The 19,364-nt window shown below is 46.5% G+C and overlaps 1 protein-coding gene across 1 annotated transcript in view; it reads right to left on the reverse strand.

The window, feature by feature from the left end:
* Nucleotides 1-810: 810 nt before the first annotated feature.
* The window catches only part of LOC116945583 (uncharacterized), an 82,441-nt gene continuing 63,887 nt past the window's right edge, over nt 811-19,364 (reverse strand). The window contains exons 13-17 of the mRNA XM_032960038.2: nt 17,786-17,859; nt 16,552-16,642; nt 15,401-15,467; nt 10,623-10,784; nt 811-8,672 (exon numbers count right to left, since the gene is read on the reverse strand). Of these exons, the coding sequence (XP_032815929.2) occupies nt 7,159-8,672; nt 10,623-10,784; nt 15,401-15,467; nt 16,552-16,642; nt 17,786-17,859 (1,908 nt within the window). The 3' untranslated portion in view covers nt 811-7,158. The remainder of the gene's footprint in view (nt 8,673-10,622; nt 10,785-15,400; nt 15,468-16,551; nt 16,643-17,785; nt 17,860-19,364) is intronic.

Genomic DNA, 19,364 nt, shown 5'->3' on the forward strand with positions numbered 1-19,364 from the left:
ACCAGATGCTCATTTTTGGCTTAGTCGACATAGGGGAGGCCCAGGATATTCTTGACCGATGTTGGTCGTGAGCGGAATTGCACTTGAATTGCCAGGTTCGTATGCTAACCACGATACTACTGATCTCCAAATGCAGTACATATATATACACACACACACACAAGTGCACAAGCACATGGCATACATAGCACACACGCCTTCAGACTGCAGTTGGCGCAAAGTCCTCTCATCTGCAGCTTTCAAGTGGCAGTAAAAAACAATTATGAACGAAAGTGCCCCTCTTGGTCAAATGCCATATCTCAGTGACAGCAGGATATTTTATTGCGTTCTGTGGGGTTGTGGGGTTTTCTTTTTTGCGCCCTTCAGTTCACAAAGTGGGGTGGAGTTGCCCTTAGAAGGGGCTGCTGGGATGAGATGGATCCAGTGGTGTAAAGTCTACACGTCTATGGCGGAGGCCAGTCTAGGTTTTTTTTTTTGCCAAGAATTTTGGCATAAAACTACCACGTGGGATAACCCAAAAGCAAAAGAAGGATCATGCATGGGATGAAATTTTAGGCTTGGCTTCTTGACCTATGCCAAACGTCATAGCTTATCATCATTACCAAAGGTTCCCTGGGACTCCTTCGCGCCAGATGAAGTCTGAGCTTGACTCTACATATGAGACGCCGCTCAACTGCCGTGACACCCACCTCACAGAACGGACACATGGGATTTTGTAATGCAAATATGAACCAGTGTAAATAAACACGTGCAAGGACGATCACAAAAGCCCCCTTGGCTATAAAGGTCCAATGAGATGCGAGGCACACATTGCCGTGAGCACTTGTTTTTATTTAATACTGGCACAAACAACAGTAAATGACAAGCAGACTACTGACTAAAATAAATGTATCACGTGCGCATTCATTAAAACGACGCATGCATTCCAACAGATCACAAACGCTGCCAAAAGAGAGACGGGTTGCCCACTTAGCATTATAGACCACTGAGGCAGATGCTGTTTGCGAGCACCTATTAAGGTCACCACGGCACGGGAGGAAGTGGTGTGGCCTAGCACCACGCCTGGCCACCTTTGTCTTCCCGATGCTAGTGATTATACACCAGAGCAGGTACTTACTTAAGGCTGAGTTGACCTAGGGGAGACCTCGTACAGGTTCTGATACCACGTGCCACAAATGTTGCACGTTTTCGACAATAATCCAACCCAGTTGTGCGGGATTGCAGAACGGTGCGTCAACCACTGTGCCACCGCTCCCCGCGCACACACACACACATGGAAACTTACTTAACGATTCTCATACACCATACACATTAAATGTAGCTTGTACTTTAAAATCAACCACTGTCACAAAACAAATAAATTATGCCCTCGCCACACTTGCATTGCTATGGCTTAACGAAAACAGCGTGCAGTTCAAATGAACAACGTACACACACCACCTCCACTGGGCAGGTCGCTGCAGAGCAAACTCTCAGGTCAATTCGGCCTGAATCGCAATCACAACACACACACACACACGACGCAAGGTAGCACGGTTCAAAAGATGTCTGCTCGGGACACAAGCAGTGTTGGAAGGGTTACGTTTTTAAAATAACAATTTGTCTGATAACAGTTCAGCAGAGTTTTTGCAGGTAACGCAGTGTAATCCCGTTATAATAATTGAGTACATTTGGGATCCGTGCAAATTCTTCTCGCGCAAAGCTTTCACGAAGGCGGTTATGTTTCACACGTTCATCCTGCAATGGTTTCACACGAGGGGAGCAATGTTGCTATGTGTAATCCAATGTGAGTAACTGTGCAGGTCATTTTTCAAATGTACACCATGACGCTGGCAGTCGAAGGCTCATTATTTTTTTTGTGAACGTCACAGAATCGTGAACGTTAGTTCACCTTGAGAATTAACCAGGAGGGCCTACCAGATTTGAACTGCGACCGTCTACAGCAAGTGGCGTACGCGCCGTCGCTGGACCATGCCTGTTACTTTTGTGATATTACTCTCTCCGAATTAGCGTATTTTACTTATATTAAATTTTAGTGATAAGAGCAATTTGTTGTAACTGTAGCCACTGGTTGCTACTGCTGCCCTCGTGTTAGCTTGAGCGGATGACACCAAAATTTCCCCCTTTGGCCCTTGGAATAAAACAAACTGAAAGTATTTGAAAGACAATGAACTGGTATTTTATCAATTATGATAATCTGATTGCATACTGAATGGAGGAATAGTATCAGATGACTGATATCTGGCTCAAGTGATGGGATTACTTATAATGTGCTACTCTCCAACTCCACAGCACACTTTTGTGTGCACACCGGAATCTTGAAAACAAAAGAGAGTGGAAGTTTTGGCAATTTAACAAAACAAACATCCAGTAAAATGTTACTTTTACTCCCAACAGTAAGTGATTCACATTTTATGCAAGTTTTTTTTAATGGACTCCTAAGAAAAGCGGATGGAGAAACCCCCAGATATGTGACAACGTTTGTCCTGCCTTTGTCTGGAGTAATAAGGGATAACAATAGATGAATCCTAATTCCCATGCGAGAAAAAAGCTTGATCACACTGTGCTGACGAAACTCGGGAAGTTAAAACCTGGCGAAAAATGTTCTGCTTAAACAAATGTGGCTGGGAAACATTGCTTAACATGACCCGATGATCCACTTGCATGTTTGTTCAGTTTTAATTGTGTGTGATTAAACAGTGCTATCAATTGAATGTTACCATTCATACACGAGACTCCATTCAGATACCCCACGACCTTCAGCAGAAATCCCATATTAACGCCAAGCCTGAAAGTTAGTATCCCATTCAGTAGTCATCCCATTCAGTGGTCATTTTCCAAGACGAGGTCACCAAAGACTACGCCTCACTGTCAGAGAAGCAGCTGAACCCCATCCGAGGGCTCTGCCCCTTAGCCATGACTCCCTAACCAGTGTATTTTCTGAGTGTTTAAAACAAAATAGAAACATTTTACGCGTGGTTATTGCTTGGAGGTTGGAGTTATAGCTAGGGTTCTGCCAAGGTCCCGTGTCAATTGTTTAATGGAGAAGACGGTCCATTAAGAAAAGAAAACCAACTGATGCAATTGCAAATCAGCATGTTATTATTCTTACAAGCCAGTCAGACGTAAGTCTCACCCTCCTCGAGTGTGGGGAGGCGCTCATCTCCATTAGCCTTACCCCGAGCCTTGAGCAAGTTGTAGAAATGTCATACCCTACAGCGTGAGTCAATCTCCATTATGGCAACCGTTGTAGACTTCCAAATAGGGAGTACTCATTTTATCACTCCTGCAGGGATAAGCCAGGTCGACTCCTTGTTCAGCATTGTCAGTTGAGAGCTTTAAACCGCAGAACCACCCAGTTAGACATTACGAGTTTCATTCTAACACCTCCACGTGCCTATACCACAAACTGCACTTTACAGACTCATGAAAGCACAGTTGCAGGGAGTGGACTGCAACACTTTGCGTACACATTTACATCGGTGTAAAAACACATTTACATTTCCTTAGGGGAAGCGCTCCTGAAAGAGGGGGGGGGGACTTCGACACATTTCACAATTTGTCTGGGTTACGTTAGCCACCATCCACAGCTCCTGCCATGGGTTTGAATCAAGCAAACTCCCTGGCCAGTGACCAGTCTGGATCTGTATATAGTTATTGCTTCGGCGCTTAGGTGAGAAACTTTCCCACGATGGGTTTTGCAGCTTAAAACACAATTCCGTACATGGCGTTACGTCAAATATTGTTGCATGGTAAATGTGTGCCATAGCAACGAATGGTAAATATTTAATATTTCATCGCTATGGTAATTCATGTTCAGGAATGTCCTTTCACACTGAACCTATTCACGGACACCACCACCACCAATGTTCCGCCAAGGTGGCACGAACACATAGTAATGCATGCGAGGCCATTTATTACGGTGGCGACGAGATAGTAACCCAGCAGGCACAGAATGAGTCACCGATCGCATGACCTGGGTAACTGGCACGTTTTTTTAGGTCGTGATTCCGAGTCGCGTCCTCATTCGTCCTGCTCGTTGCCATCTCCACTGTAACCATCCTACAAACCTCCTACGGTTCCTGGTCTTGTTCGTCTCTCCGTCTCTTCAGTGCCATGAACCTGAACGCGATGTGCGCATGGAGTGCGCATGAATCGTTCATCATTCATGACTATGCGCACAATTCAATGCGCGTGTAAGAGCATAAATAATCGAGGTTTACATGCCTAATAGCAAACCACCAAAGCAAATCATGCATGACTAAAGGCTGTAAGATCGCGGTTCGCTCAAATTATTGATGAAAAAAGCTACCGTGAATTACGACACTTTCCCACCTTGACTTGATTGTGTCCTAAACTCTTCATCCAATGATGGCAGAAATCTTTAATGAGCGCGTTAAGGTGTTTAACAGTTTAGTGGAATGATTTATAAAATATATTTGCTCCCTAACGATAACAGGTAATAATGACTCCACGAACTATGAAAACTACCCCCCCCCCCTCACCAAAAACTGGCAGGCTTGCATTCGATTTATGCAAACATAAAAAATGCGAAACTCTTGTGAAAACTATAATTTGGGATTGGACTAATGGCAGGGTTTGGACAAAATAAGAAAAACGGGGACTACACTGCAAAGTAATAATGCCTCATCCCAGGTATAACATTAATGTTTAGTGCACACAGACGTGTTAAACGTTCCATTTGAATCCTACTTGTTTATGTTGCAAAGACAAAGATCCCCCGTATAGTCTTGTTGGGGCAAGTGCTGTTAGCGAGCACCTATGAAGGCCGGCAAGGAACACAGGGGGTTGAGTGGCCAGCACCACGACCCCCAGTGGCGATGTTTACACACCGCACGAGGTACTCGTTTGAGACCGAATCGTGCTCGGGGAGGCCCAGGACCGGTTCAGATAATCGTTACTGGTGTTGGCCGTGAGAGGGAATCGAACTCAAGAAGACCACGAATTGCTAGTTTAACAACAACAAAATGGAAAATGAAGGACAAAAAAGACATATCTATAAAGTGAAGTTTATCCACAGTTTAACCAAACTAGTTACCCACAGTAATAATGCCCATGTATTTGAGTGCCATTCCACCATGCGCAACAAGTTCCCTGGTGCATACATCGATGTAAAATTATCTACAGCACTGAGACTGCAGTTTGTACGGTTGGCACAGTTTGCTTGGTAGGAGGCTTTACTTTAGCTTCATAGTGTGTCTTGTTCTGTAATTGATAATCATGGTGATGCAATCTCAAAATGCACTCGTCAGTGTCTTAATTTCATAGCTAAATAAAACAACGTAACACAGACAGTGCATTTCAGATGCAAAAAAAGCATTAGATGGCAGAACGATCGTTGAAGCTACATAGATGGTTTTGTTGCTGGGCTATAGTGACGAGGCCTAGTGTGGCTATGAGGACAGCCTTGCCAAGGCCCCGATCGGTGCTTGTGGGCCACAGGCTTCAAGCTATTTGCTTTGTGACAAAATACATCGAATTAATATTCAATGCGATAGTCTTACACAGGCTCAGACACGGATACATACAGTCACACATAAAACAGGCATACACCACTAATCATCAGATGTGTATACACATGCTGACACACAATGGTCTCCCATTTGGCCGATAGACTGTTAAAGCAAGCGCTGTTACCAGCGCTGTCTTATTAAGGCGAAGCGGAAGAGCCTGTTGAGGCCAGGTAAAGTGTCCAGAATCACAGATGTCTCCCTGGTACTCATTCCTGGCTGTATTCATAGAAGGCCTCAGGTCAGGTTCATGGGCATCAACTGCCATTGGTGTTGTGCATGGTCAAAAAAACGCACCAAGCTTCACTGCAAATTGTCATGCAGTGTGCAAACAACTAAAACATCACACCAACAAACATTCATTTAAATCACACATACACAGAGTGGAATTTTCTGGGACCATTTTCAAGTGGAATATCTCCCAACGCAGGAGACACTAGGACACATCAGTATTGAGAAGTGATTCGCACACACACGCCTGTAAGGAAAACCACGTGTACAAAAACACAACAGCCTCGTCACCTGCAGTGTTTGTACCAAGGTAGGTGTAGTTTGAGGCCGAGTAGTGTAGAGAACACTCATGAGTGAGCTCAGAGGCCCGGGTCATGTTCAGATAGCAATGATACTTGCATCAGTGTGAGGAATAGAACTGCAGTGAGAGGTAGCACGGAGCTCCAATCATTAACTCCACTGCATATGCACGCAAAGGCACAAATAGAGGTGCGCATACATATACACATTATCTGCAAACAAAAATCCCCCATACACGCTCACTCACTTACAAACATACAATAGCAGTCAATGCAATGATTGGTCACAGTTCAGTGATAAAGCTAAAAAAAGTAGGAATCAAGTGTAAAATTGCGTGCCGGACACACACAGACAACAGTTGGCGCATGGGAGGAATACATATTTTGCCACGTGGAGAAATAAAACCACATAGCAGTGAAAAAATGGACTCAAAATAATAAAAACGCTTGCATAACACTGCAAACAGAAATTGCACGTACCAACCGCCAGAGCTCATTGATGTCTTTTCCAGTTTTCTCCTTTCTCATTCCAGCTTACTTTTTTATTCAATGTACTCTCGCTTGTGCAGTATTAGACAATCGTAGTAAAACGAGGACGTTCCAGTGATGTCCTTCATGCGAACGAGCTTAAAACAGTTCTTCAATAAAAAGTCACAAGTGAAAAAAGTCCCAGTGCTCAAAAGGGCATTTGGGCAGCAATAAACTCCATCAGTGGTATAAGTTCCATACTCCCACGGCAGGGAAAGCCAGTCGAGGACATCCACAGGACAAGCACTGTCGACGTCCCACAACGTGGAGAACATTTTGTTGATGATGATGACACCCAGAGTTGAACTCTCACGCTCGAAATGTGAGTGGGGTGTTCTTGCAATGGCGTCACCCAAGTGAATAACGCACACTGCAGAACTAACACGAACAGCTGAACTCGGGGGTTGTTATGAAGTCCACCAACTACTGCCCCCCTCCGGAACCAAAGTTTCCACGCGCGCCTGCGATTCACATCGCCTTCGGACCGGCGAACGCGCCTGGCAGCACACTCTCGGTGGATAAAGCTTCTTCCTCCCCCCACAACCCTGCGAGCCGGCGCCCCGGCGCCATCAGATGCTGTGTAGGGGTTTGCTGTGCCCGCCGAGCGCCCACGCGTGGCACCCCGTGCTGCCCTGGTCGTACGTGCCGCTCAGCGCACGTCGGCGTCGCAGCGCCCCCCACGGAGCGGCGGGGCCGCCGAGCAGCGAGGGTCGTGCCGTACACCCGGGCAGCGGCGTGGGGGCCTCGGGCACGGCTTCCGCCGACGCCGCCGCCGACTCCACGGCAAGCGCTGGGCAGGCAGATGAGAAGGCGTCTCCACCAGCGTCCCCGCTTGCGTCTCTCCCGGGGTCTCTGCTTGTGTCTCCGCCGATGCCCCTGCTGGGCTGTCCACCACCGTCCCCGATTGTGCCTTTCCCGGCATTCCTACTTGTGACTCTGCCAGTGTCCCTGCTTGTGTCTCTCTCGGTGTCCCTCCAGGGCTGGGTGCTACTGAGCTGGTAGGCGTTCAGCTCATGGGATATGAGCTGGGTATTGCACGGCTGGTCGGTGCTGGGCTGATGATTCCCGAGATAGGTGCTGCAAGGCTCACTGCTGTTGGCTTGGTTGTTGCTCGGCTGGTGTGTGTTGAGCTCAACGGTGCTAGATTGGTATTTGCAGGGCTGAGCGCTGCTGAGCTGGAAATTGCTGCTGGATTCGTAGGTTCTGCTGGGCTGATAGGTGATTGCTTCGTAGGTGCTGGGTTGATGGTTACTGGTACTGCTGGGCTGATAGGTGCTAGGTTGATGGTAACTGGTACTGCTAGGCTGGTAGGTTTTTGGTTGGTAGGTGCTGGGTTGATGGTTACTGGTACTGCTGGGTTGGTAGGAAATAGATTGGTAGGTGCTAGGTTGATGGTCATTGGTACTGCTGGACTTATAGGTGTTAGGTTGGTAGGTGCTAGGTTGATGGTCATTGGTACTGCTGGACTTATAGGTGTTAGGTTGGTAGGTGCTGGGTTGATGGTCATTGGTACCGCTGGAGTTATAGGTGTTAGGTTGGTAGGTGCTGGGTTGATGGTTACTGGTACTGCTAGGCTGGTAGGTTTTTGGTTGGTAGGTGCTAGGTTGATGGTCATTGGTACTGCTGGACTTATAGGTGTTAGGTTGGTAGATGCTGGGTTGATGGTCATTGGTACTGCTGGACTTATAGGTGTTAGGTTGGTAGGTGCTGGGTTGATGGTCATTGGTACTGCTGGACTTATAGGTGTTAGGTTGGTAGGTGCTGGGTTGATGGTCATTGGTACTGCTGGACTTATAGGTGTTAGGTTGGTAGGTGCTGGGTTGATGGTTACTGGTACTGCTAGGCTGGTAGGTTTTTGGTTGGTAGGTGCTGGGTTGATGGTCATTGGTACTGCTGGACTTATAGGTGTTAGGTTGGTAGGTGCTGGGTTGATGGTCATTGGTACTGCTGGACTTATAGGTGTTAGGTTGGTAGGTGCTGGGTTGATGGTTACTGCTCGACTGGTTGCAACCAGGCTGATGGACCTTTCCTGCCATTTGTGAACTCAGAACTGAAACTTGGGGTAACAGAAGCTTGGAGAGGCCTGTGGATTTTAAAATAACAAGAGCGTCATCACCTGGGCAGTTAAACGGATCCATGTGCTCACTGGAAGCACAGCTCTAAATCAAACGCACGAGCTAAGCATACACAAGTGTCTATCCTGCTCAGTGCACCAACATGGCAGCACTCATATTCACTGGTGGGCCGACGTCCAAGGTGAAAATTCCACATTCCCATTCCAGAGGGCAGTCTCTGCATACATAATGATCGCTGTAGATTTCTAGCAAACTGGTACCTATTTGTATCAACCCTGGAGGGATTATGGGCTCAGCCAACTCCCTACCACGACTTTGTGATTGTGAGCAGAGGGCCCAAGCCACAGCACCACCCAACTAAACTTACTGATCATGGTCCCTCACATTTAAAGGAATGTCCAGCCACTCGCACATCAAATGCAAGCCATTTCAATGACAGGACTTTCCACTGCTGTTTAGTTTGCTTCATGCAACGTTATTATCTGGACTGGCTGAGGCTACCTTGAACAAAGGACAGGTGCAAACCAGGGCACAATCTAATCGTGAAATCATCAACAATAACCAACACAGGCAGCGCTTCTTATCTGCGAAGCGTTTTCCAAAAACGTGAAGATTTTTTTTTTTTTAACGGATCAAGTGTTGGTCAAAATGTCAGGACCGACAACTCAATTGCTTATCACATCAACACCTTTTGCGTGAACTGGTTCATAAAAAAAAAAAATGCTTGCAGTTTAATAAGAGAATACAAGACTGGTGCACAGCTGCACGCCGGTGCTGGTATTTGACATTTCGCTCCCATGGACAAAGCCAATTCAAGAAACATTATTACTGTTATCTATCACAACTATGACAGTTGCTGGTTGTTGCTGGCCTCTTGACGTTTTGAACCCTTGGGGGCCTGTGCTCAGCAACTGTTGTTGAATAATATAGTCTATTGCACCGGTTAGTCTTAAGGGTTTAATTGAGCCCATGGGCCCCTATGTAAGGCTATGGCTGGAGATTAAATCTGAGGGGCCACTGCTAGCTCTTGGAATCTCGTGGTAGTCTATTGGCTCTCTGCTATACTGTGTCCCCCCCGTTTAAGTGTAAGGAGCAGAGTAATCACAAACCCAAACTGTCCCTCACAGTGAGCAAGGTGGGCTTGTATGCATTAAGCCCCCGCAGCGCAAGGCAATGACCATATCATAACGATGATTCCTAAGAAGGATTAAACCGGTGTACAGTTGTCTCATTGTCCTACTGCTGCATACAATAACGTGGCGCCAAATTAGAATGTTGGTCTCAAATAAGACTGTGAGCACTGTACATACAGTACGGCGATGTCACGTGACACGTTAGGCATGATGGGAGTACCCATCCTATGGTCACAATTTCAACATTTGCTGTCCACAGATCACCATTTTGCGTGCAGTATTATTACTACTACGGTGATTTGTTTCCAGCCGGTATTCACAGAAAGTGTTCGAGAGTTGGTCTGCTGATAAACACCCTGCATTGTTCTAATTTGGGATGACATATTGCAACATCGTCTCCCTTCTGCTACTTTGCAGGACCCTCCTGAAAAGAGTCTTGAAAAAGAGTCGTCAGGTTTGAAAATATTAAAATTATTTACTAAACTATTTTATTTTACCAGCCAAGGTCCATTGAGCTATATAAGCTATTCTTTCAGAAGCGACCTGGCCACAAATGATAGCTCAACCAAGTGGCTTATCACGAAGAAATTTCTAGCGGCGAGATCATCCAAATAACACGTTTCTAAACATGGAGGGAAAACCCGGAGGACCCGCAGAAAGATTCCACGCGACGATGGGGAGAGCACACGCAAACTCCAAATATACAGGCGTCAGGGTCGGGATTCAACCCACGACCAGGGAAGGTAATTAATATCTGGCCACCGCGGCGCCCCAAGATTTGACTGCGTAAACAAGTGGAATCACAACCGTGATAACATTAAGTACCGAGGGCGCGGAGGAGCTCACGGCGCACGGTGGCCGTGAACGTGCGCACCAGGCACAGCGTGCTGAGGCCCGCGAACAGCAGGTTGTACGACAGCACGATGTGGAAATTGCCAAGCCAGTTGAAGCGGCCAAAGTTGCCGAGCAGGTCGAAGTTGGTGATGCCTGCGAGCACGGAGACACAGCGGGGGGTGGGGGGGCACAGGAGGTGACGCGGCTGCCAAGAGAGATCCACGGCGAGGCGACCTGCTTGACGTGCAGGCGAGGTGTGTGTTGATGTACACCCAGTTTTACATGGTACCAATCGCGACCGCTCGATCGACTGATGGACATAATTTTAATCGTCTTAGAGCATGGCGAGAACTGACATTTGGCACGATTATAGTTGAATATATGCGAACAAGAACAATCCAAAAGTCTATGTTGTTTTCACTCATAAGACAGAGAAGAGTTAGCCGAAAGTTCTAACAGTTCTCTAAGTGACACGCGAAACACTTAAACATATATAATATCCGTCATCAATGAACCAATAATTTGCCTTCCGTCCAGTGGGATAATGAAAGTAAAACGATTGGCAAAGTCCATTAATACTCTTTGGTTCTTTCGGTAAAGTCACGTAGTAGGTATAAAATAAAAATAAATCACGACGTTTCGATCGTAACACAAGCGGTCGGCCTCAGGCAGAAAAAAATAATCCAGCGGTGGAACTGCTGAACCAGCGAGAGAGCAGCTACAACAAAGTTATATACGTGGCGATGGGCAAGGAAGCGGGGTCTGAGTTGGAAAGGAATTCCACCCCCGGATGCAAGCACCTCAGTTGTGTTCATGGGGATGAACACATATATAGATAGCCTTGTTGTAGCTGCTCTCTCGTTAGTTCAGCAGTTCCACTGCTGGATTATATTTTCTACCTACGTGACTTTACCGTAAGAACCAAAGAGTATGGATTCCTGCAGTCACGAAAGCTTCAAATCAAGATTAAAGTCTGTTAATGTATGTTGAACTTCCTCTGCAACGTACGTAGCCAACTGTGTTGATTGGAGGTATGGGGGAAGCACAATAAACTAAACACAAAAAAAACAGTTCAATTTAGTCTTCTACCGGTTATGAGTGTAATGCTCACACTCGGCTGTATTAAAATAAGTCAATTTAAAACAACTGCAAGGTCGATGCCACCATGCGTCCCCACACTCACTCCCTTCCTTCTCAGCTGTTTCGCAGTCAACACCGGAACCCCAAGGTCAGCTTACACAGAAGCCCACCATGTGGCTGAAGGTCTTCCTCTTGGTCACTGAACTCTGGGTGCCACTCCAATGCCCCTCTCAGAAACCTCTCCCCTTCTTCCCGTGCATCTGCCCCATCCATGACAACTTCCTCTGACTGATTATGTCCACTGTTCTATATTGCCATGGACTATTATCAATTTCCAACCTGTTTTACCCTACCCTGACATAAAATTACTCGTATCCTCTGCAAGCACTGCAGATAGCCATAATTTGTATTCATTGCTAACATAATAATACTTAGAAATAAAATAACAGTTTGAGGTCATTCGGGTAATGTCATTGCTTGAGCTGATGGGCCAATTCCCTTTTCAGTGTTCGTGCCAGTGGGAGGAAGCCATAGTTTCAGCAGAAAGCCATGCCTACGAGATGAGAGCACTTCACGTTAACACAGAAGGATCATCAGCCTGCTTGCTGTACTCTTCTTGCGATAGGCACACCACACTGATCTGCAAGTGGGGGGTCGTGTACGCTGTGTGCAGGTGCAGAAATTGCAGGGGCAATGGCTCATCGCAAATTGCTCCGACGCGATCAAATTTGTCGATGAGAACTGTTCATTACTTCTAATAAAGTAATATTTATTTGCATGTTATTAAAACAAAATTTCTGAAGGTCTCTGTCGTCATCTTTCCTCCTCATATTTTGTTCCATACAGTTAATTCATTGCAAGAGACTTTTGCCATACTAGGCTCTCACCTTGTTGTAAGTTCACATACTTGTGTTATAAGTTCACATGCGTGTGAGTATAAATAAGACGGCGCAAACCAAATGAATAATGGAAAGACATTCCTATTTGATCTGTCATTACATTTTTGTTTGCAGTTAAGTGTTTAAAATAAGAGTGGGAAATTTGTATTTTCAGAGAGGCGATGTGCAATGTTTGCAATATCACAATTGTACCACATCCACATTATGTCAATGTTAAATGTTATGGTATCGAGTTGGGGTCAAGGGGGTTAACGGTCAGCGAAGTTGTTTCTAGCATCCACTGTGAAATGCAACGTTTGGCCAGGACTGCTAATTCTTGCCGAGCTTATTATACCTTTTCTGCGTGGTGGGAAAAAAAGAACATGCTTACGGATAACAGGAATTGATAACTAAACCTTTCCATTATCCGCACCTGCAATATCACGGACAATCAATGCAATCAGCTACCAGGATGCATTTGCTTATCTGCGACCACCACCCGAATCAATTGTGAATGAAGACGGTTTCATTTAATACAATGGGACATCCAGCAGGGCTCCTTCAAATTAATAACCATTTGGCAACTGCGTGGGATTTAACTAATACGCTAATGCTGAGCAGTGTTAACACGTTAAGGCAACGTACACATTGGCAACTGCACTCCCCGTGGAGGTCATGTGACACAGAATCAGGTGCTTTGGGTTTGATGAACAAGTTGCCTGGCGTATGCACCCACCTGCATTCGCCACTCTTTTTAACTCGCCGGTTTAACCACTCGGCCATCTACTCGTACACGCACACTCGCACATACCGTGCCGTGCGTTCACGCACACATGCTAGCACACATGCGCGCGCGCGCGCACAGCGGACGGGCGTGGGCGGGGCGAGGAAGTGAAGAGCAATGTTTTTTGTGTTCCGTGCGAGCGCGCCTGTCATGCGTGCTCACGACACGTGGCGCTCAGAGCTAAAGCCAACGCCTAACAAAGCGTATTTTGGGTTTCCAGTGTTTTTCATTTTCAAAGTCCAAACAACGCAGGCCCTGTCACGGGACCTCCACGATCAACGACAATTTGCCGACGAGCACCCATTGTCGCAGTGCCCTGCGTCCAAGCGACCAGTGTGATGGCATACGCTAAACGGCTCAATTTCCGCGGAATCGTAACTTTAACATCATCCGTTGCTTCCATGAGCAGATCCAAGTGAGGTGGGCCAGTCCCTTCCTGGGGCTGTGCCCGTGCCAGTGTCTTACCACAGTACTGAAAGCAGTGCCTGAGATTTCATAAACGAGCTGGCTCCCTGGCCCATTGGGCACTGCATTTAAAATCGCCCATCACGATTTATGGGGCCGACGAGGGGAACGGTCGTGATGTCACGCGCCTGTGGCACGCGATTAGCCTGGCTCACTCTCGAAAGTGTGTTTTTCGTTTATAAACCACAACCAGCATTGCCAGGTCCATAGACTCCGGACGGTTTGTGCATGCGTATGCATTTCTGTACTCTTGTGTTTGTGAACTGCATGTATGTGTCGAGGTGCAATTGTGTTTGTGTGCATGTGAGATACAGCGCCAAGGGACATTGCACTATGAACACGTTTACCAGAGTTGGATTCCCGGCCGGGGCTAACATCAGCGCCAAATGATGTCCGTATCAGACACGGGCCTACCCTATGTCACTTTAGCCTCAATTGTGTACCTGGTGTGGTGCCAGAACTTTGGACACAGAGGTGGCCAGGCATGGTTATGGCCACACCAAGTCCTCAGGCATCCTTAATTTCATGTCACTAATATTTAAAAAGCGCCTTCACTTAAGGCGCTTGACATAGCTTACAACACGATGACAGAATGGAATGATGTAGTTGGCAGGGGTGCACAAGGATTGAGAAATAAATGACAACAAAATAATGTACTTCGGGGATCAGAACTTGACCCAAAAACCTCAGCAGGCATGTGGTGGATCTTTGTCTCTGCGTGTGCGATGTGGTGCAGTAATTTACACACTATGCTACAATCCTAGCAGCTGTGGTTCATTTCCCAGCTGTGACACAAAACATCAGTGGCGAGTGATATCTGAACCTTTTTCGGAGCCTTCGCTAGGCCAACTCGGCCTTAAAAAAGGTACCTTGTGGAGTAAGTTCCTAGAAGTACTGGTGAGACAAAAGGTGCGGTTACTCACCGCACCTCCGCCTCTTGTGCCGTTCCAGCCTTAACAGGCGCGCACTAGCAACACTTGCCCTTACAGTCTATAACGCTTTATCTGTGTGTGTGTATGCCTGCGTGCGTTTGTGTTTTGGGCGTGAGCACCACGTACCTGTTCCCTGTGTGTTTTGTCACTGTTTGCTCAAGTCGGTGCAGAATTGATTTTATGAGACGGAATGGGAACTTGAAAGTGGTGGCTTTTACGGCGCCTTTGATTTGCTTGCTCTGCGGCGGCATTGCTAGACACCCGCACAACGCGATCTCTCCCTCTACAGGGCAGGGCTCATTGAAACTGGGCTACGCCAAAAGGCACTCGGCCACATAGCGTGGCTCTACCCAAAGGCAACCGCTGTATTGAACAGCAATGGATTCCTGCATCTATCGTGGGCTTTCTCTGTGTGGTTTTCTCTCACATCCTGAACACTCATTAGTGAAATTGGCCAAACATCTCAATGCAGGAGCCTACTGAGACACAGTCTTGAGACTCAGCGAGTCGATCGTGGGTACATGAAGGCCATTGTTTTGTTATTACAGTATGCAACACGAGACGTGGTCATGTTGCCTCACAGCAGGATGTGACATGTGCTCGGAGTGAATGTTACTGCTTAGGACTCACCCAAAGTTCGGGACAGCACGGGAAGAGCAGAACTCAGCACCAAGAGGCTCACGCAGTTACCGATAATCTGAGAGCGGCACACACACAGAGACAGACATATACAAAGACACCTGATCAGCACTGAACACCGTCTCTGCTATTAGAGAGCACCTTAATGGCCAAGTACCTACCGTGGCCGGGATGATCACTGAGTAAGTGGTGTGGCCAACACCAAGCTGATGATAACACATACAGTGAGGGAAAAAAAGTATTTTATCCCCTGCTGATTTTGTACGTTTGCCCACTGACAAAGAAATGATCAGTCTATAATTTTAATGGTAGGTTTATTTGAACATTGAGAGACAGAATAACAACAACAAAATCCAGAAAAACGCATGTCAAAAATGTTATACATTTGCATCTTAATGAGGGAAAATAAGTATTTGACCCCTCTGCAAAACATGACTTAGTACTTGGTGGCAAAACCCTTGCTGGCAATCACAGAGGTCAGGCGTTTCTTGTAGTTGGCCACTCATTAATGGCCGAGGTATCCAAAGATGGCCTGGCATGGGTCTTGCCAAACCACCTCCTCATGCACCCTGACGGCCTGAATAGGTCCCTGCTCGTCTAAAGGTGCTCACAAGCTACAATAGGTGCTTGCTAGGCGACACAGGGGATGTTTGTCTTTGACACGAGTTTGTGCTTCAGTGAGAGAATGTATAATAAAGCAGGGAACGCTTATTAAAAATAGATTGGCATGAAAATTTCCATGCACACATCCTCATGAAAACAGGTCTTGAGACTCTGAAGTTTTCTCAGTGCATGGTCACACTTTGCTGTCACGTTGAAATAACCAAATTAAGTTGCACACTTGTGTCATACGGAACTGGACAAGTCGAGGTGGAGTTTATTACCTACTCAAACTGGAGTCACCAGGAACCACCGATACAAAACTTTATTTTATTTTAACTATATCAGGCCCATTGGGCTATATAGCTCTTCTGCAGAAGCGAACAGGCCACAAATGATAACTCAACGAAGTGCCTTATCATGGTGAAATTTATAAGCGCATGTTTCTGAATAGTCTAGCAGCACTGATTGGAGAGGGGAGCTTCGTGGTGTTGGGCGCCGCTCAGCTGTGTACATTGTGGGCCAATGCGTTGCACTTGTACCTTGGTCATTGGCATGCTGCGGTTTCTGGGTAGGAGCGTGCAGAAGTGGGGCAGGCTGTAGAATCCCACCACAGACGACACCATAAGGTAGCTGGCATTGGATGACGTCAAGGTCTGTACGCTGCCAGCACTGCCAGTGCATGCTCGGATTCCTGGAGAAATGTCTAGCACAGCCGTCGGCATGTGGGGTGGGTGGGGTGGGATAATGCAGGGATGGGCCCTTTGTGTTTGTGAGACACCCACCTGTGGGGAAAATGGAGCAGTGCCTGTAAGAGGTGACAACAATTACAGTAAAAGCTTGGATTGCGAGTAACTTGGTCTGCGAGTGTTTTGCAAAACGAGCAAAATTTTAAAATAAATATTAATTTGATAAACGAGCGAGGTCTTGCAATACGAGTAAGTACGTGCACGCTTTGTCTGCCGAGCGTCACGTGATCACAACTGATATACGAGTGCTTTGATATACGAGTGATTTGGATTACAAACACGTTTCCGGAACGAAATATGTTCGCAATCCAAGGTTTAACTGTACTTAGATCTACACACGTAGAGTTTCAGTGTTATCTTCTCTCACGTGCCAGGTGTCTCTGGGTGTTTCAGTATCATAATGCAAGCACGAAATATTTGATGAACAGTTTTCCAAATTTTCCAAAGGGAACCCTTATGGGACCGAGTCCTAAGGCTCAATGAGATGTCTCTGTGTAACTATAGCCACTTATTTGAAATAAAACTATTGATTTTCCTTCACAAAAGCATTCATAAGTAAACTAAGAGTGTAGACATGTGGCATTTTGACTTTTACTCTTGTTTATCCAGAAAAGCCTCACCGAGTCTCATGGACTCTTTCATACGTATGTATGTACGTTGAACTTCTTTCGCACCATACGTAGCCAACTGTGATAATTATCGGAGGTGCGGGAATGGGAGGGTCCTGCCAAGTTTTTGCAACAGAGGGCGATGTTGCTATGCGTGTAAACCCAATTGAGTAATTCGCAGCAAATGTTGAGCATGAGGATATTTGGGTCAGTACCAGTTACATAGCTATGAGCAGAAATCAGAGGACGCAGGAAACTCATGCAGAACAAGGCAAGCACTCTCTAGGCCCGAGTTGGAAATCGAACCCAGGCCCTATCTTGCTGTGAGGTCACGAATGTTACGACTGCACCACCGCCCAGCCAGCCAGCGTGAGCATGTACATGTGGGGATCTGGGCGTGGAGGCTGCGAAAAGGATACAAGATGAGCGCCACTTCCAAAGTGGCTCCCAGAGGCCCGAACGCCGAGAGAGAGGCCTTCCCAAAGCCCACCTCCTAGCACAGGGGCAAGACAACGGACAACACGGGGGTGTGGGTGGGGAGCCCATGGGGAACGGTGGGCATCACCGTGACAAGGCGCTGTGGTCACTGTCAACAGGGAGGAGTTAGCAATGAGGGAGAGGGGCAGGAGAAGGAACAGCCTGGTGTGGCACCGGCCAGGTCTGTCCCGGAGAAAAGCAAACGTTGATTACGCCTGGCCAGGCCTTGCAGGTTTACAGAATGCCTGGCAACAAATACGTTTTAGTGTATGCACACATGTAGTGAACATTATACTTTGGTTGGTCTGGCAAAACTTGATAAACACTCCCCCAAAAAACCTGTATTATGTGCAAAACAACGATACAATACAAATTCTTGGTTCTTTCGGTAAAGTCACGGAGAAGGGAAATAACATTATTTTATTGTTTCCCTTCTACGTGACTTTACCGAAAGAACCAAGAATATGAATCCCTGCAGTCACGAAAGCTTTAAATCAAAAGATACAATCCAATTAAAATTTACAAAAAGTCTAAATGCAAAGGCATGTTGGGATGCTGTTTAAGCATCACACCAGGTATGTGTGAGTGTATAATTTGAACCATCAACCTACAGGCTTTCCAGATCATTAAAAGCTATACGTTTTGGTTTTTTCGGTAAAGTCACGTAGGTAAAAAATAAATAAAATGAATGAAAAATTATTTAAATCACGACGTTTCGGGCGCAACACAAGCGTCCTTCTTCATGTAGTGAAAGCACAAACGCTTAAGTGTGTCTCAGAGATGGCTGTGACGAGGGATTGTATAGTAGTCGCGGGGCATGGAGAGAGGGGGGGGGGGGCATGGTGAGTGTGGGGGCGCGGTGTGGGCTGGGAGGACAAGTTGCAAAACCGAGGGTGCACTGGGAGACAACTGGTGGTGCCGAGACTGAGGCTTTGTGATGTAGATGGTGGAAGTCAATAAGCAAGCTAGGATTAAGCCGCCTTTTGTTATGCTGCCGGGTGGGTAAGTTAGAAATGCTAGTTCCCCATGCCCACCGTTCCCCAAAAGCTAGTAGCGTTAGTTTACACAAGGTAAAAACCTCTGCCTCGGGTTTTATTTCACGGTGTCATCATCAGGGGTGTGGTCTGTAAAACCAATGCCACTGAGCAGTTTGATTTTGTTGGCAAAAGCCATTAGTTAACATTGTGGCTTGAACATAAATACTCCAAATAAATAATGAACTTTGCTGGAAAATTACTTGTTCAAATAAAACAAACAGATGCTGGAGTTGTTTATAATTATGAAATAAAGTAACATTCGATCCATTGACCACAAAACCTCTTGGATCAATGTTCCTCTGTTGGGTTTTCTGAGGAGAATGTGCAAATCTCATGTGTGGGGGGCTGCCGCCACATGAACATTCTGATGATGACCAGGGGCTCCTTCTCTCTGCAGGCCTTAGCCTCAAACCAGTCATTGTTCAAATGAGCAGCCTGAATAAAGCCTCCACCAGTTACAGTGCTTCTTCTTTCGTATGGCTGA

The sequence above is a fragment of the Petromyzon marinus genome, chromosome 2 (assembly GCF_048934315.1).
Source record: "Petromyzon marinus isolate PM22_M1 ecotype Great Lakes invasive population chromosome 2, UKy_Petmar_22M1.pri1.0, whole genome shotgun sequence".
NCBI classification, from domain to species: Eukaryota; Metazoa; Chordata; class Hyperoartia; order Petromyzontiformes; family Petromyzontidae; genus Petromyzon; species Petromyzon marinus.